Genomic DNA, 27,636 nt, shown 5'->3' with positions numbered 1-27,636 from the left:
CTTGGGCCTCGTACCTTTCCTGCTGGAGCACTCAGGTTTGGAGAGGGTGCCAATGTTTACTTCCTGAACATCTTTGCGTGCCACTGTGTGACTACAGAACAAACACAAATCAGAGAGAGCACAACAATATGAAAATGTTTCCATTTCTTATTAAACAAAACAAAAATCATATTACTTTAAATGCAAAGTATCAACATTAAAAATCCTGTAAAATGGCTTAATGAGCAAAGCTAATAGACATGGAATAAAGGAAACAAATGTCATTTTGACCTCATGAGGTCTTAAGTCAAAGACACTTTTCAATGTTACTCACAATTTGGAATCTGCAAATGATCGCACTAAACATTGGTCCTTTTTGACCGTTAGGTCATCATTGCAGCTTGGAGATATCACCTTCAAAGAGGAAGGAAATATTAAAGTTATATTAAAAATTATTAATATAAATATTAAAACAGCAAGTCTGCACCAGATTATAGGAATACCGTAATCAATGAATTCGTTATTAGAACAGAAAGTATCGAGTCTTCATTGACATTCAATTTGAAACAGCTAATCCGTTTACAACATCTTTTTACAGAAAAATATTTTCCATACGACAAGTTTAGACATTTAAATATTATCAGTGAACAACTTTCAATCTGTTCCCCAAACAAAGCAATTGCATGACATAAGAGAACTACTCTCACAGCCATAGAGACTATGTTTATGCTGATTTGATGGTCTTACAACCTGTCACTATGAACTGTCGTTGTATGGAAAAGCTGTATGAAGATTTAGCAAAATATTCTTTTTGTGTTCCAAGGAAAAAAGCATACAGGCTTGAACAGCATGAAGTTGAGTAAATACTGACTATTTTCAGAAATGTGGTTACTCCATGCATGACAATCTCTCTAGCTTGTTTTAAAATCTTAAATTTATTATTTTGTAATTGAATCAAGGACTCACCAGGACATAGTGCCATGAATCACTATCGGAGCCACTCTGAACGCAGGCAACTTTCCCCAAAAGATCATCATTAAGCCTCCTCCTGTCATCGTCGTCATCTTCACTTGATGAAGACTCCTTTTCATCTTCTGCACTGCATTTCATCAAACAGAGCACTAACATTTGAAACATGCTCCCTTTCACATTAAAACACTGATCAGAAAAGCCCAACTGCATTTTTGAATATAGGAAAATAAATAATGCAAACTGAACAATAATGTTGCAAAAATATTGCTTGTTTCAGCTCAGGATCCAACAGGAAATCAGGATATTGTGTTTCTTTAATTCTAAGTATGTTATTTGTTATTTAAACTGACCTAAGTGTAACAATATGAGAACACAACAACAAAACTGAAGTGTACTATAACAAGCTCAGTATGAATTACACTATTGCACTTATACATCAGATGTCTTTTACATATAGAAATCTTAAAAGGGACCTATTATGCCCCTTTTTACAAGATGTAAAATAAGTCTTTGATGTCCCCAGAGCGTATGTGAGAAGTTTTAGCTCAATATACCCCACAGATAAATTTTTTACAGCTTGTTAAAAATGCCACTTTTAGGGTGTGAGCCAAAACGCGCTGATTTGAGTATGTTGCTTTAAATGCAAGTGAGATGTTGCTCCCGGAGAAGAGGGCGGAGCTCAAGAGCTCCAGCTCTGCATTAGTAGTGCTAGCCTTTGCAAATAAACATTCCACTATTAATACAAGCCTGTTATCTTTACAGAAAACTACTCTGTTTTAAAGTCAGTCATCTGATTATACTGTGCATAATACATTTGCGTATATGAATTACACAGACGGGGAGCACTGCGGGATAAAAATAAGAACATAGCTGGTCTCATGCTATCACAAACTTTATAAGTCCCACTTCTGATTAGGAGCTCGACAACTTCAAGTGATCGACTCGCATTGCTTTCATATGCAACTTTTAACTACCACATTCCTATTCACGATCATTCTGATAGCACTTGAAGGCAGCATCAGTGAAAACACACAGAGACAATGATAGCTTTAGCAATAAGCCTTACAGAGTGCCAAGAAGCTCTTTCAGAAATCAAACACGTGATACTTACTTTGCAGCTGACGTTCGCGCACGAAGCGCTGGTATTAATTCCTAAACATATAGGGGATGTTACCGATTTTTCCTTCGAAAATGAAATTTAACCACAGTGTCCTCGGCTCAGATGGGGGGAGATTATGGCGACTCCTATGTTCATTAGTGCATCCCAAAACACAACACTTGTAAAGCCTCTTTGGTTCTGACATTGTATATAACTCCAGTAATGGCGGACCGCATCTTCTCACTCAGGGCTGAGTTTATGCTAATAGGGCAGAGAGCGTCACAAATGGACAGGACTTTTTCCCCTCTGTGACGTGAACAGATGGAGAATCTGAAACAGCTTGTTTGGAGAGACTGTTTATGATTTATTGGTTTTATAAAAAAATGAGTTGGTGGATTTTTAACATTATAGGCTGGTTGTTTTCACACACTGCGGCCACACAACTGTTTTCAAACTGCTTATAAAAGTGATTTTTGTATAATAGGTCCCCTTTAAAGCTACATTAGCAACAGCCTGAAAGAAAGTTGAAAAATTATCATATAAACAAAAAGTTAGAATTGTTTTAGGTGCAAGAACCCATGATGTGGACTATGGCCCATTTAACAAAGAATAATATTCAAATGCATTTTCTAAATTAAGATAGACAGCACAAAGAGGAAAGGGCCATAAATACTCACACTGCCTGAGAAGACCTTCTACCTCGATTTGTCTTCTTTCCAATGACTGGAGTGCCAAAGTGCTCTGGGTTAGTCAGGGGCAGTTGGTCCAAAGTCTGTTATAGAGAGAAATGGGCAGAAAAAAAAGGAGAGGGAGAAAAGAGAAGTGTTAACCACAAGACACATGATGCACACACTTCAACACCTCAAGCCTCACCTCACTCTCTGCAAAATGTCTTTCGCCTTTAAGACACAGTGAAGTTCTTCTAAGGGTCTTTTCATCTCCATCATCAAAAACTGCAATAAGAATGAGAAGGCTTTGACATATAAATTGCAAATTTAGTTTAGAGAAAATCAATTATAGGGCCTGAGAGGTCCAATAAGTGCAACTCAAGGGAGATTTAGTCAGCTATGTCTGTACGTACCCACAGTGTACCAGCTGGCATCTGTGAGTTTGCTGATGACAGCTTCGCTAAGTCTACCCTCTGGGCTCTTCACTTCCACTGTTGAGCCAACCTGAGTCCAGAGATATATACAAAATTATGACTTTTCATGCAATAAACTTGTCACACAAATAGAAAGCAATTTAAACAGTATTCAGTATAAAAAACAAAAAAAAATTTTTTTTAAATTCACTTTTCTTTTAGAATTAAACATTGTGTACAATATAAAGCACTTTTGCCTTATAATTAAGAGAGTGCACAAGGTGTTCAGTTTCTTCAAACAGTAAGCCAGCCATAATTTACTTAATTCACTGATACTCAAAATCAACATGTTAAGTGCCATATTTCAGAGATAAAAAAAATTGACCTTTGCAAGTAAACAAATGAAGTAGTCGCCATTCTGTTAGTTACTGTATTATAACATAATACACGATTTTAAATCACAAGCTAATTTTTTTACATAAAAGTATGACTAACACAATGATGTAGTGCGGATCACAAATTATGCAAGTGAAAAGTAAAGGGTTTTTGTCAGTAAAAAACACCTCCAGCCAGTTAAAAAGAGAAAGTTCAGTTTAAACATGGCTACAACTGAGCTGTATTTTCTTATAAGTGTTGGATGAGTAAGAATTAACCAGACGCTTTAACCAGAGTCAGCGTCCAAAAAATGTCTCTCTTACCCTTAAGGGTCCTTTGACTTGGTCATCTTGGACGACTTGTGAGGTGCTGTCTCCTTTAAGTACAACCTGCAAAGAAAAACGGTACAAAATATAGAAAAAGTTCACCAAAGCATGATGGTGGGAGCAATATGGATGGGAAGACCGTAACGGTATGGTTCAGTGAAGGTGAAGCAATCTGGTTGTGTAACAGACATCGTGTTCATGATCTCTCTCAAACAAGCTTCTTAGTGAGTGCCTACGTACAGTCAAGAGCAACTACTTAGAATCTCCTTGCAGTTAAACATAAGAATGTGCAACACAAAATGCAGGCATGTGTTGCTCTGTTTTACCCAAAGCTGTCTTGTTTCAGTCAGATAATACAGTACAAACTAAGATCTTAAGAGAAAAAAAACAACAAATGACGTACAATGAGGTGTTGCAAAAACAGAAGTGTGTGGATTAACCTTAAAACAACATTTATGATTGGTAGGTCCTGATCCAAATTAAGCCATTTGTAAGCTTTTTGTTCATTCTCACAACATAAATGAGTTTCCATCTTATTGACTACTCTATATAGAAAGATAGATGTTTTGTACACGTGATGCTTGAATGGTCTGCGGAGCTAGTTCACAAAGCTGGATCATCACCTCCTGCTTTTCCTTTATGGGCAATAAACCTTGCAGTGTGAAGTGCAACAAAAACTTCTGCATTAAAGCAACACAACCCTATTATAATAACCAATCTGTGTATTGTCACCAGCAGAAAATGACGCTTGTTTATCCTCAATGTCATCTGACACTGGCTTGACAGATAAGATGCACTGCACTCTGAACTTACTCTCACAAATGTTTTTTTAAATTATTTTTTTGGTGGAAACCTACAGAAATCTCTCTAAAATTATTGTTAGATGAACTATTTGATGGGGACAAAGTTTCAAAAGTATATAAGTTTCAAAGCGATATATATACACTATATGGCAAATCTTAACTGTCTGATGCTTATATTGTTGCAAATCAAACTGTGTTATCGCCCAGTGATATGAAGTTGAATATACAGTACACAACTTTATCCACCTGTACAGTATACTCACATTTAACAATATACACTATATAGTAAACCTCAACTGCTTGATTGTGTAGATCACCACAAAATGTAACTATATTGTCGCTTACTGAAATATTTAAGATGACTAATAGCTGACAATACACATTAAGAACTGTTTAACAGGGACAGTTTTAAATATATAAAAGTTTCAAAACGATAAATAGCTACCTACTATATAGCAAAAAAAAAGTGTATGATTGTTTTATCAGCGCAAAATATTACTTATATTATCTCCAAGCTATATTCTGCTATATGCAACTATAAAACATGAAGATATTGAGATATTACAGAAATTATAATCATGATTTGCTTTAAAGCTGCTTTGTAGCAATGTGCATTGTGGAAAGCAGTATACAAATAAAACTGACTTGACAAGATAGATTTATATCAGATAGATTAAACTTACCTTAACTTTCACTATGCGTTTAACAGTCTTGATTTTTGCCTCGCAGAAGGCACCGCGGTACTTCGCGCTCACATCCGTCCCCACAGTCAGGTAGGCAGGTTCATCTGCTACCTGTGGACAGTGTAAATATTATTAAGGCACACAGGCAAATTCATACTAATACTTTCTCTCTGCCTAGCTACGGTTATGAAAAGCATGTGCAAAAACATCAAAGAATACTTTAAAAAGTTACAGCACTCAAATGTTATGAAAACTATGCTTTTGGTTATTCTGAAAGCACTTACACAGTCTACTTCAATCATTGAACTACTAAGCTTCTCTGATCAAAATTTCTATAAAAACCCCATCCATATGTGATTCATTCATTTAAGTGTTTTGTTCCAGATGCATGTTGGGCTTCATTTAGGGAGCCGTCGCCTATCACAACTGCAGAGGATCACAGACTCACCTTCATCTTAATGGCTATTTGAGGGAGTCCAGCTCGATTGGTTTTGACTGCTGAAACAGAACAACACACACGCATAAAGAAACAGAGTCACGATCTGGCGCCATGTGCTAAAAAACGTGTCATATATATACGTGTGAAGGATTTGACAGCACAACACAAATACACACAACAGAGAAAATGCTAAAGCAGCTAACGCGGCTAGCCACTTCTCGTCCTCTCCCTTCAAAATGATCAAATAAACAAGACCAACCCATCAAAACACAGCTTTAACTGCCTCACCGTGACTTTACCTCCAATCCGAGCCACTTACGATGTCTTGATGGTGTAAAAACAAAGCACGGAGTCACTGAAGGAAAACATAACCCCTTCAAACCCTGCGTGTTTCCTTCCCGCTTCACTCACTGTGTGTGTGTGTGTGTGTCACGTCGCCATCATAGCTCACACACCGTCCTGCACCATGTCAGCCCCTCCACCATCCACTAACCCCACATTTCCCTCACTTAACACTGTATTTGCCGAGGTATTAAGTGCGAAGATCGACAAACTGACAGTTATGATTGTTATTGACGCCTGTCAATCAAATTGTGACGGTTACGCTAAATATAGTGAAGCTGTTATGGCGATTTAAACTGTTCGTCGGGTTAGTTCCGCAACATTTACGTGAGGCGACTTTTCCCTTCAGACTGAGTTACAAGTTTTTGGCTATACGCAGGTCGATTTTCGGTGGTTAGTTTAAGAAAAAGTCGTCGGCTAAATACCGGATCCTGTGAGAAAACAAGCCGACTAGCTGTGACTAGGCTCTGCCATTCAATTTTTTTTTCTCTCTTCGCCGCCTAAATACCTTAAACGACAAATATGACTGGATTACTTTCAGACTAGCGAGTTTACATAAAACTGACGAGAACATACGGATTTAATGAAGCAAAATCGGTGTTTGAATGTTGTGTGGAAATATATATGTGTACTTACATGCTCCTATATGACTGCTTCAGCTCAGCATTCGACTAGGTTGCAAAGGCATAGACGAAATAACAAGCTGTTGAGCTGAGGTTGTGTTTCTCGGATCCCTATTGGCTGCCGGGGCCACCGTGGGCAAATTCCGAGCATTGCGATTGGCTGCCCGCGGAGCAAAATTCTATTGGCTAAACTGAAGCGCGCAACCTGATTGCTGAGTACGAAAGCGGCGCTGCGAATGACGCGTTCTCATTGGTGTTCTTTGATTCTCAAATACAACAAATCCATCCTGGCCTCCGATTGGCTACATGTTTCCTGTTCTGCGTTGTCCACGGTTTTGATTGGTCGAATTGACTGTGAAGCGTCCCGACTAAGAAGCCCATTGGCTGGAAGGATGTATGGGAACGGAGCTTCATTTCAGAGGGAAAGCCTCCTCTCAGTCTGCGCATGTCGAAGAGAAGAGAATATTCGCCATTTTGTACCCAACGTAATTATTTTCGCATTCTGGACTCGGAGCCCGTGAGATTTCGCGGTGAGCCCCGTGACTTCTTTTGTCAGACCGAATAGCATCGTTCTAGCTTAAATGTGTTCTTTATGTGATTCGTATTACAATTGTTTTACCAATAAATAATTTGAAGCGCGGTCGTGAAGAAAAGGTCAATAGAACGCAACGGTAATGGCGTCTTTATGTCGTTGCTGTGAAGAACGTCTGTCGTCATGGGTTTGTTATCCACGTGACCGGAACAGAGCGCCACAGTAAGCACGTGACACGCGTTAGATGCTCATTCAGTGACACCTGCAGGGTTTTGAAATGAATGGGATCAGATAGAGCACTTTGGCTGGATATTTTAATGATTTAAGTGTCTGTATGATATATATTATGTGTTTGATTTAGTGTTGAAATACATCAGCAAACGCGACTGGACCGATAAAATCATATGCTTCATATTAATAGTTATTAAAATGTGTAATTCAGTATTACATATTGTATATCAGTCAATAAATCTGTCAGTTTTCATATGAATTAACCAGCTTATCATTTATCAGTGAGCACACATTACATAAATGCATGGCAAAGCAACATTTAGACTCTTCATATCACATAAGTGGCAATCTCCAACACATAAAAGAAATAGAAATACAAAGCTTTGGCCTCAAACTATCCCACAATAATTGTGTATGCACTGCCAGTCAAAACTTATGCTTTTTATCATCTTAAAAACGTTTGATTTAAAGGCTTCTGCTTATGTGTTTGAAACTAGTTTTGTAGAAAGTATGCTTAACTGTCTTTAACTTTGATTACAACACTATACTTTTACCTCCACGTTTGTGTAAAATCTTTATTCATACCAATATCAGTGGATTACCCTCAGAACTGCTGTAATGGGAAGTATGTTCATTAAAGTATCATGTTCAGCCCAGTTTTTTTTTTTACTTTAATATTATAACATGCAGGCATGCTTGAGTTACAATATGATGGATAGCACTTTTATAAGTAAATTATAATATACTGGGTTTTGCTTTAAGGGTCCATACACTCTTAAAAATAAAGGTGCTTCACGATGCCACAGAAGAACCTTTTTGTCTAAATGGTTCCATGAAGAACCTTTAACATCTGAAGACCCTTTCTGTTTCACAAAAGGTTCTTTGTGGCGAAAGAAGGTTCTTCAGTTTGAGATGGTTCTTTAAAGAACCTTTGACTGAATGGTTCTTCTATGGCATCGCTTGAAGCATCTTTATTTTTAAGAGTGTATGTTGATGGCAAACTGTAAGTTCAGGGTCATGTCCTTGCAGCGTATTGCAGATAAACCGTTTATCTATACCCAAATGCATGTTGTATTTAGTCCCTTATGTTGAACCTGATAATATTCACATTCTTCTGACAGGGTGTGCATAAATATTCAATTGACGCCACAGAATTTCTAAAAGAGAAGGTGGATCCTTTGCCTAAGCTTGCTGACCAACTAATGAACGGTTATTATGGCAATTTAGGAGTCTGAATCAGAGCTTCATTCTCTTTTATAAATCGTATTTATTAAGTCAAGTTTGAAAAGAAAATATAGGACTACATTAGTCAATTACAAAACATAAAAAACATTTTATTGTCTGCAGTAAAGTTGAGTTGCCAGGATGTCTGAAGCATAGTACACAGTCAGTGACATGGACAAACAGAGAGGTTTGCAACACTGTTTACATGTTGTCCTCATCAGAGTCATCCTCCTCCTCCAGGGATTCCTGTCAGGGCAGAAATATGACAATAAGCCATGCTGAAGAGAGCTTTTGTTATGACTATTACCAGAGGAACAGTTACTTACTTTAGCGTATTTCTCAGCCGCCTCTTTGATGTCTTTGGGAACAAGCTCGTGCCTTCCTTTTGTGACTAAAAAGAGGGGCAAAAATATATAGGCTAAATAAAACAATTCCTCTTTTCTGCTGTTGAGACACCATCAAATCAGGTAAAACAAACTTGTAGGATTGAGAGACATTAGATCACATTACGCCAACATCTAAAAGATACCAGAAGTATTACAATACCATTATCGTCATATAAATCTTATTAATATATAAAATAAGAAAAAGGGTTCTCTGACAAATTCAGCAATGAATATAAATGCAGTAGAGACAAACTTAATGTGCTTAAACTTGTAGGGTATTATGTATTACAACTATTTTCCTAAAATCAGTAAGAAATGTAACAACGGAAGTAGAATTAAATAAAGCCCGTCATTACCTTCTCCAACCCAGCTAAGCTCCAGCTCAAACGCTTTGTCTTTCACCTCATCATGAACGATATAGATACTGAGTAGAGATGACAGACAGACACACACAAAACAATCGTTTTTACATTTTGTAAATATCACATTTTTATTTAGTTATGGCATGCTATAAATGTTTTATTCAGAGTCCCACAATCATGGACAACTTGGAAATAGCAGTAAAGTTTAAAATTTGAAGGCAGGGAAGAGTCACAGAATTAAATTAATTTCTATTGTGTATAATATATAATGTATGCCTCACTCTAATGATAAGATGATTTTAAAATGTGCTAATGCAGTGAACTATGAAGGTGTGGGAATCCTGTTCATTAGAAGCCAACATTATTGTAAACTCTGCAACCTAACAGATAAGAAAAAAATCAACTGAGCTAGGCCTTTACAAGCTCAAGCACAACACTCGATACTAGAGTTTGACTAGTTTTGTTGGTATAGGGGTTGTTTTCATGGATCTCTGCTGCTCTCGTGTTGGCTATGAATGATGCATTCGATTTTGAGGTCTTCTCAATTCTAAGTTATAAATAAAATCACTCACATTTTTGCCACTTCCTTCACCAGTTCTCTGCAGGTCAAATCTTTCATCTGAAACACAAGATTAACATTTACAGGTTTAACCACTTTAATCTGTTGACGTTAAAATTAAAACTAAAGAAATGTAGTAGTCGCTTTGAATTGACAAATAACAATTCCGCTTCTTCAAGTTTTAAATGATATCATCCCTGCAGCTGCAGTACAGAAAGTAGCTGACTCTTGTTTGAACATGTTCCAAAAAAAGACTGCCAAACATGCTTATACTAAACACCACAACTTACCGTAAAAGATAAAGATCTGTTAGACTGAATGAGAACAAATATATGATAATAAATGAAAGACAATGGCTTTTTCTGTACTGCAACCCTGGAGGTACACTACTTCGCAAAAGTTTGGGGTTGGTAACTTTATTTTAATATATTTTAAAATGTAATTTACTCCTGAATTCTCAGCATCATTACTCCAGTCTTCAGTGTAACGTGAAACTTTAAGAAATCATTCTAATATGCAGATTTGCTGCTCAAGAAACATCAATGTTAAAAAAAAATAATAATTAATTGATACGTTTTTGTGATACATTGATACTTTTTTACATTTCTTGATGAATAGAAAGTTCAAAAGAACAGCATTTAGTAACATTGTAAATGTCGTTGTTACTGTTACTTTTATAAGTATATTTTATTTATCCTTGCTGAATAAAAGTAGTTTAAGATAAAATGTATGTACTAGGGGTGCCTCCGATCAGGAATTTTGAAGCCGATCACAGAAAGCCGTATCTGCCGATCCGATCACCGATCTTTTTAAAGCCATCTTTTTATCATGTAGAATTATTTATAGTGATACTCCAATCACTATTTTTAGACATTTATTCAGTGCCTGAATTTCATTTTTTTTAAATGGGGGGAATTCCCCTCTTAGGTGACTCTTGTGAGAGAGGATTTTTTCATTTGATGGGTGGAGGGGGGGCATTTTTTAGACATTTTTCAAAATATACATTTCTCACCTAAATGTTTGATCATCCAGTGCATTTTTGTTTTTACAATTGTGTAATTGTTGCAGAAAAGCTTACTCACAGCACAAGCCTAATTTCACACAGGAGTCCACTACTGATCCATCTGTACCACAAACACAACATTTATCCATTATTTGGATTTCAAATCCAAACATTATTACTGAGAATGCTTTTTCATTGTCATTCTTTTTTCTTTTACAGTAATACAATCTTTATAGACCTGTTTAAATGCAATAAATATAAGAACATTATTCAATGCTTTTTACTTTTGCATTTAGGCTACATCTAGATTTATAAATTAAGTTGCTCAAGCAAGTGGCAAAACATTTAAACTACTTTTCTTATGTTATCACAAACATTCTAAATTAACTTATGACTGGCAGAAACAGTCAGCTCGACTGAATTTTGTTTTGCATTTAAATCATCATTACAAGCAATCCTGCGGTTCATAGAGAACTTTGTTTTCCATACCTCCATGAGTGCCATCTATTATTGCCTTGTTTATCTAAAAGTGCTCTTTTCCTTTAAACGTAGCCAAAAAGCCACATGTGATCAGAAACACAGTAGACTTTAATTATATGCATTTATAGTGTCATTACTACATTCAATTCAATGTCAATTCAAGTTCATATTTACCGCAAACAATGCGCTGTCAGTGCGTGCAGTACAGCAAAGATAGACTCGGTGCGGAAACGATTGGTGCGTCATCAGCTAGAGATCGTTTTTTTTGAGATCGGCCTTCTTAGAGACCGCCGATCAAACATCCCAACGTGATTATCGGCCGATAATGATCTGTACCCGATCAATCGGAGCACCCCTAGTATGTACTGATCTGAAAGCCTTTACAAAACAATGAATATATATAACTTTTTATTAGGGCTGGGCGATATATCGAATGCGCATCTAGTCAGTAAAACCGGTTCCGTGATTAGCGGTAAATCTCCATCACCTGCTTTCAAATGGAGCTGCTTTTAATACACAGAGCCGTAGTTCACTGACAAGCTATGCAATATGAATCGCCTTCGATAATGAACGCGATACTGTGTAGCTTGTCAGTGAACTGCGGCTCTGTGTATTATATGCCGCTCCATTTGAAAGCAGGTGATGGAGATTTACCGCTAATCACGGAACCGGCTTTACTGATAAGATGCGCATGACAATCGCATGCGATATCTTGCCCAGTCCTACTTTTTATACATAATATATTAACACCTACCTGAAGTTTCTCAATTTCTGTCTTGGCAGCTTGCTTGGCTTTTCCAATAGCACAGCCCCAGTAACCCTAAAAACAGACACAAATATTAATGACAAAGCAAATACGCGTGCAGGAGGATCAGGTCAATTAAAAAAAAACAAAAAAAAAAACAATGTGTAATCTACATTGTCAGTGAATATTGGAAGGAGTTCAGAAGTATTCAGGACACTTTTTGCTGCTTTTACATCACTACAAAGTTAAAATTGTGTGTGTGTGTGTGTGGGGGGGGGGGTAGTAAAGAAATTCATACATTCAATCTTACATTTGTCTACAAAACTACTTAGTCATTTAAGCAGAAACCTTTAAATCAAAGATTTTCAAAATAATAAGGAATAAATTCAGTAAAGTGTGTGTATATAGTAAGTATTAAAGTGCTGAATAACAGATAATAGTTTATGCAAAGAGGGCTCTTACGTATGAAATCCCAGAAGGGTCAACCATGTAGAGCTGTGGACCATCATCTTCATCGTAAGATCCCAGAATGAAACTGAAGGGTTAAAGAAAAAGTTAAAAACAAACTTATAAGAAATTAAACTTGCATTATGCACTGATAATGCATTACTGAAACTTTACCTGCATCCAAAAGGCCTCACAGCGCTGTATAATGTGTAAGCATGGACATACATGCCCACTCTGTCTGCAAGATGCTGTTTGGAAAATATGAAAAGCATATGACCAGTATCTCTTTTCAGATTTCTTTATTGTCTACCTGTTCGATTGAAAGAATTTCCATTCTTTGTTTCGTATATATGCACAAATCATATAACACATAATTTAACACAGCACACGAGTCATATATACTTGGTCATTTTGGAATGAGAAAATAACTGATGGTGAGTAAATGGTGTTAGAATGTTCCTTTTTGTCCGATCTATTGCTTTAGTCAATCTCTTACCTTCAGTGGGATGTCATGGCCATAGTTGGAGCGGAAGTTTGAAGCCTCTTCTCTGGCCACTTCTGAGAGAGATCGTGCATCTGCTAGAAGACCAGCTACAGCCTAGAAGACATACAGACAGAGATTCATATTTTTTAATAAATTAATACTTTTATTCAGTAAGGAATGGATGCATTAAATTGATCACAAGTGACAGTAAGATTTTTAATGTTACAAAATACATATCTATTTTAAATAAATGCTGGTTTTCTGTTCTTCAAAGAATCCTGAAAATAATGTAACGCATAGTATATGTATAATAATAACATTCTTGAGCACCAAATCAGCATTTAGAATGATTTCTGAATAATCATGTGACACTGAATTGTCAGCATCCCTTACTCCAGTCTTCAGCTTTAACCATTGCAGTGATAAATCACATTTTTAAATGCATTACAAAGAAAAGTTATTTTAACTTCTAATATTTCACTGTAATAAATGCAGCCTTGGTGAGTCTGAGAGAATTCTTTACTTATTACCAACCACAAACTTGACAAAAAAAAGTCAAACAATTAAATTACAACCAAAGGTATGAGAACAATTTGATGAGTGATTAAGCTTTTTTGACATTTATAATTTAGTCAAATGAAACTTTCTTTTACATTGCACTAAATCTGAATAATCACATGGATGTAAATGCTTTTAAAATACAATAAAGGAACCAAGCGCCTATAATGTGACACTGCAATCTAATAATTTCATGCCATCAGAGTAATGTCATTGAAACCTCAAATATTTGACAGAATCTGATCAAAATAAGTTGCTAATTATAAATTGAGCACTTTCTCAATGTTCTTACCATTCCAACATGCCGATCAATATTAAAGATGCGTTTATTGGAGCCATCTTCATACAACTTGGACAGAACCAACTTCTCTACAGCAAACACAACTCCATCTTTGCAGCGGATGCCAATTGCTGTGCTGATGAATGACAAAAAACAATTATTAACTTAATATGTACTTGTACTTTCATGAAATACGATTGTTGGTGTTATTCAAATAAATTGTTGATTTAAATGTAGATGTTTCAGGCTTAAATTATATCACGTGTAGTAGTATTTAATTATTTACCTGCTATTTTCTACAGCCTTCATGGCGTATTCGACCTGAAATACCCTTCCATCAGGAGAGAAGGTGGAGGCGGATAAATCATACTGGACGGGGAGAAGAGAAATACTGTCAACAGTTATTACTCCTGTTCTTTTAACATAAATAGACCATTTCAGCCGTTTTTAATCCTTGCAATAATAATAAACATAGCTAGGCATCAATGACGAGGCTGAATAAACTGAAAGAGTGCAAAGCACAACACGTTTACTTTCACTTTACCTCCACACATTGTTAGCGAGCAGTGACTCAGCAGAGGCAAAGTAGTGCTAACAAAATACACAGTTAACCCATGTACATGAAATTAACAAACTACTTATATATGGAAACTCTTTATTAACTTTAATTAGGGTGGAACAGAATAAAAAACACTACTGCAGATCCTGCACACTAGCAGTAGCTTGTTAGCTTCAGAATGACACAGACATACACGCATTCCTTATTTAATCGCTCTTGTCGGATCAGATCTCATTCAAACGCTATGATAAATTGTGTAGTATTAAATCCACTCACCCCGGTCCCAATGGAGCTCATTGTAATCGACTGTGATCAACTATAATCGTAAATAAGTGCTAAGCATTAGCAGCAGCAGACTCTACAGCGCATCGGCTCTCCCTCTGCCACCTGCGATCAACGAGCTCTGTGATTGGACACCGTTTCGACCAATCAGATTCTTCGTCAGTCAGTTTTTCATAATAAAAGTTGAATACTAAACAATAAAAGTTAGCGGCTTTACAGTATTTTTACATTTGAAGATTTTAACTACAGCGTTATTTAATTATGTCATTTCAAAATATATATACTATGAGAAAAAAAGTACTATTAAAACAGCACAATAGCTGTATTTTTATATAAATATTAATGTACATATATACATTTAGCAATTTCAGACATACTTTGAGCTTCTTTTTTACACATAATCTTCATATAAATTATGTTTTAATCTATCTCAGGTTTAAAGGAAAAAGTTCAGATTTTCACAGGGAGACATTTTGACCCCCATTGTATTTCTAAATAATCTGAAATATTTTACTAAACAGTACGAAACATTCATTAAACAAACCAAAGGTGTTGATTTGACGTCAACATTTCCAAAATATTCTAATTGAAATGACCAAAAGTTAATAAAATAATCAGAATACACAATAGTGTACCATAAATGGAATGTAATATTTTATTACATACAAATCCAAAGTCACTCAAAAATGAGACTTTCCCTTCAGAACAGCTGTTGCTGACAGACCACACATGGCCAAGACAAAAGAAGGAAAGAGATAAAGGCATTTCATAACTAATTTCCAGCTTAGGCAGCACAACATTCAATATTCTTACCACCATCCTGTAATAAACAATTCCAATGCTACAATTGCTTCATACATGCATAAACCCTTATTATCAATCTTGAATTATTACGTTATGATTAAACACATTCACAACAAAAGCATCCATTGCTGTTTTTCACACTAAAGATTCTTCAGATTGACTGGGCCTTCAGTTGGTCAGTATGCTACAGGCTCAGATCTCATCCAGAATCACACCGGCTGCTCTCTGTCACAGCTATATTGGTTCAAACTCAAGTGTTGTGGATCTTAGACATCCAGGCTACTGTTATCCCTGAGACATATTTCATATATCAGCTGGCGAGCGTCTCAAAGCACTCACTCTGATATCTCTCATAGGGTGGGACATCTTTAACATCCATCTCCTGTCCGATATCGGCTTACACTAGCATAGACAAGCGCTCTAATGTACCCATCACATAAATAAATTCAGGTATACAATATAATCGTGATGGACATCAGTTAAGCTGGGTATATTTGTATAGGCACAGGAGGTAGGTAATAATTTGCACTCAGGGTGACTAATGGAAGATGCCACTAAAAGGAAGTCAGGGCCCAGATTTGCTTAGATGTTTCTGAATCTGTTAAAGAGACACCTACAACTATGATTACAACAGATATGATATTTCTGAGAGGTGGAAATCATGATTGCTGAAGTTCTTCAAATCCTCCCCCTGAAAATACATGCAAGGAAGTTTTCGTGGTTTTGGTTTCCGATTGCATCCATTCCAAGAATAGTTCCTCATTCAAACTCAAACTAAAGTACTAAGGTGAATCTCATGAAAGCATGGTCAGGTCAAAAAAAAAACATTATATATATATACACACACACACACATACATTTTTGTTTTTCCAAGTATTTTCAATTGAGATTACTAAAATATATTTCTATCTTTTAATGTTGGAGTGAAATATGACTGGGACATTTTCTCTCACCCACACAAGCTAAAATTACTATCCTTAAAACATTCCACTTCCCTAGAATTAAAAAAATCAAGCCATGTTCCCTTAGTTAAAAGGTACACGTGTTTAAATTCAGTGAAGGTGTTGTAAAATAAGCTAAAGACATAAATAAGACAGAAAGAATTGTTTCAATGTTAGTGACAATGTGTAACTGCTCAATCCCTTGTGTTAAAGTGGAATATGATGCTGCTACGGAATGAGAATAAAGATGTGACTTCAGTGGGCAGAGCATAAAACAAGGAAGCAATAATATCTGACCAATGAGAATAAAGCAATGTTAGGTCAAATATGGACCACATAACACTTCAGTCATGCTAAACTAGTCTGCATTTCCATTTGACATCAACATAGAGGGCTACTGTGCATCTTCATTGATTGATTTCAGTCATAACATAATGAGCTCTAGGTGCTCAAAGATTCTTCTGCGTATTATTTCAGGATTACTGGCCCCTGTTGTATTAATGTGCGTTAAGTGAATGCTTACGAAGCCATTTTAAGACATAAGGGTAAAGGAAAAACAAACTGAAAACACAAACCTAAGTGGGATAACACGGTGAAATCTCATTATAAAGTATCCAGATCATATTTCACACAAAAATCAAAAATTATATTTTGTACAAGGAAAATAAAATAAACCGATAGCATTGACACATTATTTTCATGACAATTAAGCACATTTTCATGCATGCAATGCATCCATGTCATTGCATTTTCTTTATTCTCATTACTATAATACAGTATTTTTTTATTATATTACAAAAAAAAAAAAAACTGTAGTAAAATGAATTTGAAAATGTAACTTAAAAATCAGCACAAAGACAATGCAGAAATGAGAATTAGATTAAAAATGTGCTTAATTGTTAAGAAAATTATATGTAAAAAAAAATGTAAATAATTAAAAAAAAAAAAAAAAAGTATAAAAGCAAAATCTCCAATTTGTTTCTTGTGATTTAAGGGTGAAATAAGATGTGGATATGTTGTTGACAGGTTTTGTGAGATTCACCCAACTTGATATCAGCTGGACCCAATGTTTGTATTGCACATGATGTGTCTCGATGTGTTCCCCCCAAAGAAAAATTAAAAAAATTAATGCAATAAAAAAAAAAAAAGACGTCTCAAATTCAGATCTGCAGTACAAGCCCAGCAGCAGAGATGTTGTCTCCTCCTCCAGCAGTCTGGTACACTTCAGTGCACACCAGCACAGGAGCCACGCAAACCTCATAGCCGTCCTCATCCCAGCAGGAAACGGGTCGAGATTCCTGGAGCGGAATTCTCTGACTTCCTTCTTGCCTGCTAATGGAGAACGATTCGTCCATGATCAGCCGCGCTTTACTGAGATCGATATCCGGCGAGCCGCAGACGTGTCGGTTGGCGGTCAGAGATGCTTTGGCTGTGGCCGACATGGTGTTCTTCCACTTGGAGCCGCGTTTGACGATGATGGCCTGGAAAGCCAGTGTGTGGACGTGAAGGCGTGTAAGCGGCCGACCCATCTCGGCCTCTTGGTGGCGCTGGTTTACCAGACGGTAGAGTTCTCGCATCTGGTCCAGCACTGTTGCTACGCGTGGGTTGGGGTCGGAAAGCACGGTCAAGTTGCTGCCACGGAAAAGGCTCAGGAGATTGGGCAGCTCTTGCTCATTCATGCCCAACGAGTCGGCGTGAGGAAGAACAAACTCTAAGAGATCTGACATCAGACTCTCATCTACAAAGCTGGCCATCTCAAAATGGACAGCAGTCTGTGGGGACGCAGAGGACAACATCTTCGCCAGCTTTCCCAGCAGAGCCTCACGCTCTCCTAGAGGGAACAGACAGTCATTATAGAATCTCCTAATTAATACAGCAGAAACCCTGATTTTAATGTTACATGTAGGGATGTAACGATGCTCCCCGAGCCAACTGAAAATCAATAAAAATACGTGACGATTCAAGTTGTTTGAGATGCGATACATTCATATAAACTCCCACCCCCAATTGTATCTCTAAGGGGAACTGGCTGTCTTCAGAAAATTTTAGATAGTATTTTCTTTTCATCTTGCCTCTGTATGATGCATATTAAAGTAGTGTTTATAAGCGCAGCACTGCTTTGTTTACAGCAGTAACCAAAGAAACGCTGTATCTCTGCTGTTCTATAAGCGCCACCTGCTGTCAGATAGTGAATTTGAGTTGTCATTCAGCCCGTCTGCTGGTTGTTTCCTTCAGATGTTTTATGTACTATAGTTTCACAAAGCTAATGTCAGACTATTCTGTTTTTGCTTCAAATTTCGAAATTATACAATCTAATTTAAATCAGAAAATGCTCATGTGGCATGCAGCATTTTTGTTTGGACCGTGATTAAAATGCAGTGACTGCCTCTAATTATAAATGGAAAGTGCACAGAAAAAGCCTTAGCTTAGATTTCTTTTATTTGTAATATTTATGTTGTAACATTTCACTTTAGTTTTGTTATTTGACATATTTAAATTTGCAACATTTTGTCTGAGAAATAATAAAAGGACACCTTTTCATTTATAATTTGTCAAATCTCATTTTGTTTAAAAAAAAAAAAATGTGAGAAAATCAGTATCGTGAATCGTATCACATCATGGGTTGAGTGAATCATTATATCCCTATAGTTAAAGGAACATTAAGAGTGAAGTACACTGAAAAAATAAATGGAATAAAAACAACAATCCCTCAAAAATGGCTAGTTTTTGATTGCTTTTTGAATACATTTACATTTTGAAGTAAAAGACTGAAATAGTATTTTCCTGTAGAATTTCTACATTTCATTTACAACTTTAACAAATATTTTTACACACATTTTTTTTTTTTACTTTGAAGCAAATTTCTCAATTAATTGCAAACAGAAATAGCATGCAAAACATTAAATTAAACATGAAACCAGTAGAAACACTGAAATGTGACCATGGACCACAAAACCATTAAATTAATTATCTAAAAGCTGTATAAATAATCTTTCCATTGATGTATGGTTTGTTAGGATAGGACAATATTTGGCTGAGATACAACTATTTGAAAATCTGGAATCTGAGGGTGCAAAAAAATCTAAATATTGAGAAAAATCACCTTTAAAGTTGTCCAATTGAAGTCCTTAGCAATGCATATTACTAATCAAAAATTAAGTTTTGATATATTTATGGTAGGAAATTGCTATCCTAATGATTTTTGGCATAAAAGAAAAAAAAAATCGACAATTTTGACCCATACAATGAATTTTTGGCTACAAATATACCTGTGCTACTTATGACCGGTTTTGTGGTCCAGGGTCACAAATAGCATTTTCTTATAAAATGCACTCCAACAATCTTTGTTTTATTACGGTCTATATACAGTTTCATTTTGCTAAACACTTTAAGAATTACTAAATATTACTTAAAGCAGTGAAAATGTACAGCAAATATTATTAAGACTAATTTCCCTCTAGGGCAGACAGAAAAGTGGAGCAAAGCAAACAAAATCACTGAGTGCTATGAGTTGTTACAGTCAGTCTACTTTCCCAGGGCAGCTGGGAAAACATACTAATCTCACCATGTGACAGTACAGAGTTAGTTTACCTCCAAACTGCCACTGATCCACACATGGGCTGGCATTAATAATAATTAAAATCCATGAATAAAACCATTGTTATTCTAAAGTAGATTAAATATTGATTTGTTGAGCATTATGCAATAATGTGTGTAAATGTTATTAATGAAAGTTAATTATTGTCCTTGTGTGTCTTCTTTCACTTACCCTTTTTGAAAGGGAAGCTGTCCATCATCTGTAGCCCTCCTACAACAAGCAGATCTGGTTTGAAGCTGTTCAGCTTCTCCTGAAATTGCTCCATGGAGTCCAGATATGGATTATGGTCATCACTATGGACGATATACCTACAGCAATGCAAGAAAAAAACCCAATTTCAAACACTCACAGAAAGTTTAGACTGAAAGTACAGTACAGATGAAAAATCTGAAAGTAAATCAGCCTACCTGTTGGCCCTTCGGGAGGTGTACGGCCCCCATGTGGCACCTGTGGGATACTCCAGGATCAGGTGGATGTCTGGCTCATCCACTGTGTTTCCAGCCACTGAAGAGAGACAAAATAATTAAATTGCAATGAATGATATGGAAGACAGCTGTAACAAATGAAGAGCTCATTTGCAAAAACAGATTTTCAATTTTCAAAAATCACGTTTTTTTATTGTGCATTCCAATTAATCTCAATCAAACCGCAGTTGGGTTATTTTGATTAGGTAAAAAAAATAACTAAAAAAAACATAAAGTGTTCATGTTATATTTACAATGTTGAATAGAAAAGGCTTCTAGCATAAAGCTGAAAGTAAGTGCATTACAGCACCTGTGATACGCTGTGAGAGGATATCGGTGAAATCGGTGCTGAAACTGCCTCCTAAAAGCACATCACATCCTTCCAGCGCCATCCTGCTGGCCATGACAGGTGCATTTCCTCCTATTGACCACCTGTTTCCTGGTAACTCTCGAGAAGCCTCTACCAGCTCACTGAAGAGTGTGTCATTCATCACAAACCTCCTATGGAAAAGAACAAAAACACTATCAGCTGTATAATAAACACTGCAGGGGCCTGATGATGGCAGAGCTGTTAACACCAGGCTGCAGGTTTTGTGCTATAGAGTAATGATTCAGAAGCTGTATTTATAATAATCAACATCCTGTTTTGCACCCACAAATCAAGCATTTAAAGGGTTCATTTACTTTTTTAAATTGCTATAGTACTATTTATTTTCATGTAGCATCAGTATATTGGTCAGGAGAAAATCAAAGATCAATCCAAACACGCGTCAACCAGAAGCACTCGCGTCTCCAAACACTTCTGTGTCATTTTGGCAGTGGTAGCTGTATATTACACTCCGCTCAGACACGGCTCAAACAGCACTATGCAGCGTCTCAACTCTCAACATAACTGCAATATTATATTGAGAAGCCTGTCATTCCGCTCTCTAGTGTGAATTCTCTTGCAGGACGCAGCTGCCATATTGCCAGCACAACAAAACTAAGAGGGTCTGACAAAATTCAGCTTAACAATTTAAAGGAACAGTTCACCCAAACATGAAAATTCACTGAACATTTATGCACCGTCAGGTCATTCAAGATGTAGATGAGTTGGTTTCTTCATCAGAACAGATTTGGAGAAATGAAGCATCACATCACTTGTTCACCAGTGGATCCTCTGCAGTGAATGGGTGCCGTCAGAATGAGAGTCCAAACAGCTGATAAAAACATCACGATCCACAAGTACCACATCACTCCAGTTCATCAATTGCCATCTTATGAAGTGAAAAACTGCACGTCTGTAAGAAACAAATCTATAATCAAGGCTTTTTAACTTTAATTCATTGCTTTTGGCCAAAGTACCAGTCCATAAGTCAAAAAAATTCTTCCTCCAGTGAAAAATCCATCACATCTGTTGTCCCCTCACAGATAGCTTTAGGCTCTTTTTGCTGCGCATATTTCTCTCCTGATTCAGACGAGATGAATTTTCACTGGAAAAAGCAATTATTATGAATAGAGTACTGATATTTAAGATACAATTTAAAATGTCTTAATGGATTTTTCATTACAGTTTTTCACTTCTCAAAATATTTATTGATGGACTCATGGGTCACTTGTGGATTATTGTGATGAATTTATCAGATGTTTGGAGTCTCATTCTGACGGCACCCATTCACTGGTGAGCAACTGATGTAATGCTAGATTTCATCTACATCTTAATTGGCCGGAGTGTAAGTACATTTTCAGCAGATTTTTATTTTTGGATGAACTATTCCTTGAAATTAAAAGATCAATATTTACATTTATTCATTTAGCTGACGCTTTTATCCAAAGCGACTTACAATTGCTATACATGTCAGAGGCCGCACGCCTCTGGAGCAACTAGGGGTTAAGCGTCTTGCTCAGGGACACATTGGTGTCTCACAGTGGATTCGAACCCGGGTCTCTCACACCAAAGGCATGTGTCTTATCCACTGCGCCATCACCACCCACTTTATTTAATATTATTTAATTAATTTAACACTTTGTGGTCGAGTAACATTACCTGTTCATAGTTAATGTAACGACCTACATCTGTGGTTACCAGTGTGAACTTTTGCGGAACTCACTAAATTAATCTTGAAACCAGTTAATTAGTTTTAAACACAAAACGGAAGTTTGCAATCAGTTAAGCTATGTAAACTTGTAAAACAATTCAACTTAAATAAATCAGAACAGCTGTATTATGTGAAATTGCGCAATCTGTACAGTCATGCGAACATGCTTGAACGGCTCTCACTTACTCTGAAGCAGCTCCGGGGGAGAAAAAGTAAGCGAAACTCTGTGCCAGCTGCTCTGCGTTCTCTATGTAGTCGTGATGGAGGGGCTGGTCTGTCGGTTTCAAACCCATTTTGTTCAGCAGAGTCACTCCATCGACTATGATATCCACACACCCACCAAAACCTGATAAGAGACAGGGAAATGACACGTGAAATAATCTAATCTAATATTACAATAAATTAATCTTTGAACCTGACCATCCAACAAAACACATGTAAATCATAGGTCATGCAATATCTGAACAAACTGGATTCGATGCCATGCATATTTGGCAAAAGCAAACATGACCACAGACTAAAGCTGTTGTTTGTCAGGGTTTGACAGACCGGCAGGTACCAATCACGGTTTGAAAACAGATGAAATCAGAGATCAGGTTGACTAAACGGAGTCAATGCATACAGAATTATCAGTCCAATCAACAAAGATTCACTCAAGAGTCTAGAAAAGCCAGAACTTTCACTTGCATTGACAGTAACGCAAGCAACAAATAAAATAATAGTATTGCAATGGGCTGTGTATGTGACTCAGGTTAATGATTGAAGACTTTTGGAAAACAAGGCCGAAAGCTGGTTGTCAAAGTTGTTTTACCGTAACAAGTGCTCAGCATTTATTACTATAACCAAAAAAAGAAGGCAAAACTAACATGCAGGCTTGATCCTATAAGACAACAATCCTCATAAGCAAAACAAGCCATATTATCAGATAAAATAGTAACAAAATAGCATAGTTGCAGATAGTAAACATCAAGAAAAATGTGACAAACTGAATATAAAAAAATACTATTACTATTACTACTACTACTATTATAGTTCTAAGTTAATAGTTTTTATTCTTTTGTATTTTCTGTTTTTATTATAAGTTTACTTCAAATTTTTATGTGTTTTTGTCATTTTTATATATTTATATAATTTAAATTAGTTTTTTTATTTACATAAAATTAAAATGAATAAAGATGAGAAACATTTCCTTGGCAACTAGATATAATTAGATAAGTTTTAATTATTTTATTTCAGCAAAAAAGTATTTTATTTCAACTAAATTTTTTTTTTTTTTTTTTACATTTTTAAATATAGTTTACTATAATAACCCTGGTTAAAATGAATAGTTATCAGTGTACTGTAAATAATTAATACAAACTTTAAAATAAATTAATACATTTCAGTCACAAAAATAAAAATCAATACATAATATTACATTAAATAAGTAGAATGGTTCATTTAAAATTACAACTATTAAATAAATTAGAAAATTGCATGCATATGCAGCTCATAGTTAAACCAAAAGATGCAAATCTAACATTTAAAGGTAGTACTGTATTATTACAAGAATGAGTTAATATTTTATTATTAAATATCTACTGAGTTTATCTAAAAATAAACGCAAGGTAACGTAATTATAGATATTTTGAACTTTGAGAACTGCAGAATGTATTGCAATCAAGCCTATGCATTTACATTGCATATCATAATTATTTATTGCATGCTGTAAAGTGCACTTAAATGTCTGTACCTATAGCCACTCGCGGTCTGGACACGCCGTTCATGCCCACTTTCTGCTCCGCGCGCAGCAATGAAGACAAAACCACGTCCAGTCTGTCGTCCAGAACCGACCTGTCCGGTGATCGGAACCAATACGCCACCAACACCACTGCAAAAGACAAAAACCAGCCATACTTGACACCAGAGCGCATCTCAATGGCCATCGCAGATGTATGAACACACTCCTGCCTCCTCTCTGAGTATATGATGACGAATCAGGGGGCGGGTGTTAATCTGCCATAGAAATATAAGAGGATAGAATGGCGTGAGTATATCAATATAAGCACAGCTAAGCTCTCTCTCTCTCTCTCTATCTCTCTCTCTCTCTCTTTATATTTACTCAGTTGTCATTTTAATACGTATTAAACAAAGTGTATTTGTCATTTAGGTATTGCATTAATTATCTGCTAATGAAGTACCACGTGGACTCCGCGCTATTAGGATGGACCAATCATAATAGCTGATGATTACCCGATAAAGATTTTTATAATCATATTATAGAGATTGTTTTATTGAAAATTTGAATTTGCATGTTAGGTCAGAAATCCGTATATGTAATAGATTTAAATAATAATAAAAAACGTTCTGAGATTATCTGAATGGGGGTTAATAGGGGTTTGGTATTTTTGAGCCGCCTTGCTCCCCTGGAGGTGGAACTTTGTGTATTTTTCGCCAAATGTCATTTTTTTTCCCAGTGGCTCTAGTCTAGTAAGAAACGAGCCATTTCCGATCGTTTTGTTTCAAAATAAAAGTCCAACATCTAATTGATTACAGACCACTACGTATATATCAAGTATTTAAAGACGTAATAGGACACTGTAGGGTTTTGTTGCATGAAATATGATATTGCTCCTCAAAGGGGTTGTGCTTGACTCAGCAAACAGCCTGGCATGAATGGATCTGGTTTCAGTGTAACTATATCTTATTCATGTGGCAGAGGCACAGCTATACATAAACAGATGGGCTGGAGTGTTATATTTCTGCATGGATAGTTTCTGGAATTTTGCTTAGTCCTCTTTGGCTTCAGTTTATTGTGAAAGTCAAATGCCTAATGTGATAGATGATGCATTTAGATAGATACGCAAAGGTAAGCCAGTTGTTATCTTCAAACTTTATTATCATTTAAAAACAATATTCCCAAGAGAATGCATGGAATAAGTTACTCATTTCATCTTATTTGATTAAAGGTGAAATACAAAACATTGCAAGGTATAAAAACAAAAAAGGGAAAAAGGTCTACGTTACAAAGTGTTATAATTTCAATTGTATATTTCTTACCCGACCAAACACCTTAATCATGAATAAATACAACGTCAAAACAATAATATGTTCCGAATAGCTGACATTTCTTTAGCCAACAATAGGTAAAACACATTTGTCACCGAAACATAAACATAGAGGACATTTTAATAATCCAGACATGAGATTATCTGCAAAAATAAATAAATAAAAAAACAAATAGATGCATATTTCAGTCACTGAAGAACAGAAGGACAAGTAATAGTAATAATAGCTAGGCAATAGCGTTTCTGTTATGTGAATTATGGATAAAACAAAGAAACCGAACATGTTATAATTGTGTTAATGTTTGCAGTTACAATAATTACACATTTTTCCATTAAAGCATTAGAAAATCAGTTTGTTGTTAACAGTCCACAATAGCATCCTGGCATCATTTGAGAGCTTTACTATAAAGATAACACTATCATAAAATAATTATATAATCACTGTTTTATAGAGTAAGATGATGTAGTTCAAAATTCTAGTTCATTTCTATCATTTTGAAGCAAACTACTCATTTTTACAGGCCTACAAAAATTGGGGTCACATCTAAGGTTTTATTAAACACGCATACACGTTAAAAAAGTCAAAACCAAAGACCAAAATATGTTATGAATTTCAACCTAAGTTCAAATCAGTAAGCCGCGTTTCAAAATAAAATAATAAAATAGAATAATACATTCAATTTATAAGAAATACAGCTGGAAAAAAAGTTCTCAATGCACTTATAAAATAAACTACTAAAAGTAATATCCTAAACCTGCACCAATAAAAAGCATTTTATTTTTAGTGGCAAAGAATCAAAAAATGCTGTTAATTGCTCCCTAAAGAAAAAGATTAAATGTTCAAAATCTGATGGGTTAATAAAGCTGTGCTTGTCCTCCAAAAAACTGAAACCATACTGAATACACACATGTAGAACTGGACTGTGGTGTACATGACAAGACAACATTGCTTTTCTACAATACAGACTGTTTAGCACCTACTTCATTTGTGTACAGGCCATGGACTGCTTTTAAATCAACACTTTCTAAATTCAGTTCAGTGAAGAGATTTTTAAAAAGAAACACACACAATTATTACATAACTATCATTGAAATTTCCAGTTATTTCAATTCATTTTCTCTATACAGTTTGCAAAAGCTGACCAGACCTTATATACAAGACTTAAGGTCATTGCACACTGAGTCCGAAATTTTCGCACGTTAAAAAATTTATACGATCTCACGTTGTGTCAATCACGTTTACACACTGCCTCCAAAATTTTCATCCGTCATAAAAAAAATTCGGATCAAGTTTGATTTTCAGCATTTTCACATCCATAGCATGAATTTTGATATGAAGGATGATGAATACGGAAAAACGCATGTGAAATTTTCAGATTCAGCGTGCAAGGACTTTTACTCCAAATTTCAGTATCTTAGTTTATACATGTTTCATGTTCTATTAAATCAAATATTATTGCAGCAGGACAGATTTTCTTCATATAACTGCAAAGTGCCTTGACAACTCTTATGTTACGGAGCTTTACTGCTACACAAAGATTCACACGAGTCTAATTAAAAATAAAATTCAGAACCCTGAAAGTTTTTTAAAGACAAACATCCCACCCTGAAGTAATACTGAGATTCCTGAACTGAACCGCATTGTCATACGAACCTGCGGTCAAAGACATACATAAAATATTCTTTTATAAAATTGTAACAGGTCACCTGTAAAGCTCTGAAAGCTCCCAATCTGGAATGTCCTATTAAAATCTCTACAAAAACAAAAGGACATTAGATAAAATGAACATTTGACTTCTGAAGTTAAAGCTGAGGTTCTTCATGTGATATCAGTCCATCACAGTTATCAT

General features: G+C 35.8%; 3 protein-coding genes across 4 annotated transcripts in view; all 3 read right to left on the bottom strand.

Annotated features, from left to right (window-relative positions):
• Positions 1–7,437, bottom strand: part of LOC306885974 (AT-rich interactive domain-containing protein 4A-like) — a 29,665-nt gene extending 22,228 nt beyond the window's left edge. The window contains exons 1-10 of one of the 2 annotated variants that reach the window (XM_079442811.1): positions 6,736–7,437; positions 5,767–5,816; positions 5,319–5,429; positions 3,830–3,895; positions 3,132–3,222; positions 2,924–3,003; positions 2,728–2,822; positions 946–1,078; positions 314–393; positions 15–91 (exon numbers count right to left, since the gene is read on the bottom strand). In XM_079442811.1, the coding sequence (XP_079298937.1) occupies positions 15–91; positions 314–393; positions 946–1,078; positions 2,728–2,822; positions 2,924–3,003; positions 3,132–3,222; positions 3,830–3,895; positions 5,319–5,429; positions 5,767–5,772 (739 nt within the window). In that variant the 5' untranslated portion in view covers positions 5,773–5,816; positions 6,736–7,437. Of the gene's footprint in view, positions 1–14; positions 92–313; positions 394–945; positions 1,079–2,727; positions 2,823–2,923; positions 3,004–3,131; positions 3,223–3,829; positions 3,896–5,318; positions 5,430–5,766; positions 5,817–6,045 lie in introns of both variants that reach the window. The other variant, XM_079442812.1, reaches the window with a different exon arrangement.
• Positions 7,438–8,794: 1,357 nt separating this feature from the next.
• LOC306885976 (proteasome subunit alpha type-3-like) lies at positions 8,795–14,979 on the bottom strand. The gene is made up of 11 exons (XM_079442814.1): positions 14,849–14,979; positions 14,300–14,382; positions 14,026–14,149; positions 13,188–13,289; positions 12,866–12,939; positions 12,707–12,779; positions 12,254–12,319; positions 10,030–10,076; positions 9,452–9,519; positions 9,036–9,100; positions 8,795–8,955 (listed from the first exon to the last, which is right to left on the bottom strand). Exons 1-11 carry the CDS (start codon positions 14,867–14,869, stop codon positions 8,911–8,913), a joined length of 768 nt encoding a protein of 255 aa, XP_079298940.1. The 5' UTR covers positions 14,870–14,979; the 3' UTR covers positions 8,795–8,910.
• Positions 14,980–15,487: 508 nt separating this feature from the next.
• LOC306886115 (ADP-dependent glucokinase-like) lies at positions 15,488–24,700 on the bottom strand. The gene is made up of 6 exons (XM_079442997.1): positions 24,472–24,700; positions 22,926–23,085; positions 20,972–21,162; positions 20,605–20,701; positions 20,369–20,505; positions 15,488–18,430 (listed from the first exon to the last, which is right to left on the bottom strand). Exons 1-6 carry the CDS (start codon positions 24,662–24,664, stop codon positions 17,760–17,762), a joined length of 1,449 nt encoding a protein of 482 aa, XP_079299123.1. The 5' UTR covers positions 24,665–24,700; the 3' UTR covers positions 15,488–17,759.
• Positions 24,701–27,636: the final 2,936 nt, after the last annotated feature.

This window comes from Barbus barbus (assembly GCF_936440315.1).
Source record: "Barbus barbus genome assembly, chromosome: 20".
Lineage (NCBI taxonomy): Eukaryota > Metazoa > Chordata > Actinopteri > Cypriniformes > Cyprinidae > Barbus > Barbus barbus.
This window is presented reverse-complemented; position numbering and strand designations above follow the sequence as displayed.

Bases quoted from the DNA above. Each gene is read 5' to 3' on its own strand.
- LOC306885976 (XM_079442814.1), bottom strand. From the start codon at position 14,869: ATGAGCTCCATTGGGACCGGG. The intron at 14,383-14,848 runs GTGAGTGGATTT...CTCCCCGTCCAG, and splicing joins TGAGCTCCATTGGGACCGGG to TATGATTTATCCGCCTCCAC. The intron at 12,940-13,187 runs GTAAGAGATTGA...TTTTCCAAACAG, and splicing joins GCCATGACATCCCACTGAAG to CATCTTGCAGACAGAGTGGG.
- LOC306886115 (XM_079442997.1), bottom strand. From the start codon at position 24,664: ATGGCCATTGAGATGCGCTCTGGTGTCAAGTATGGCTGGTTTTTGTCT. The intron at 23,086-24,471 runs GTACAGACATTT...GTCTCTTATCAG, and splicing joins CAGACCGCGAGTGGCTATAG to GTTTTGGTGGGTGTGTGGAT. The intron at 18,431-20,368 runs GTAAGTGAAAGA...TGTTCCCTCTAG, and splicing joins CAGCTTCCCTTTCAAAAAGG to GAGAGCGTGAGGCTCTGCTG.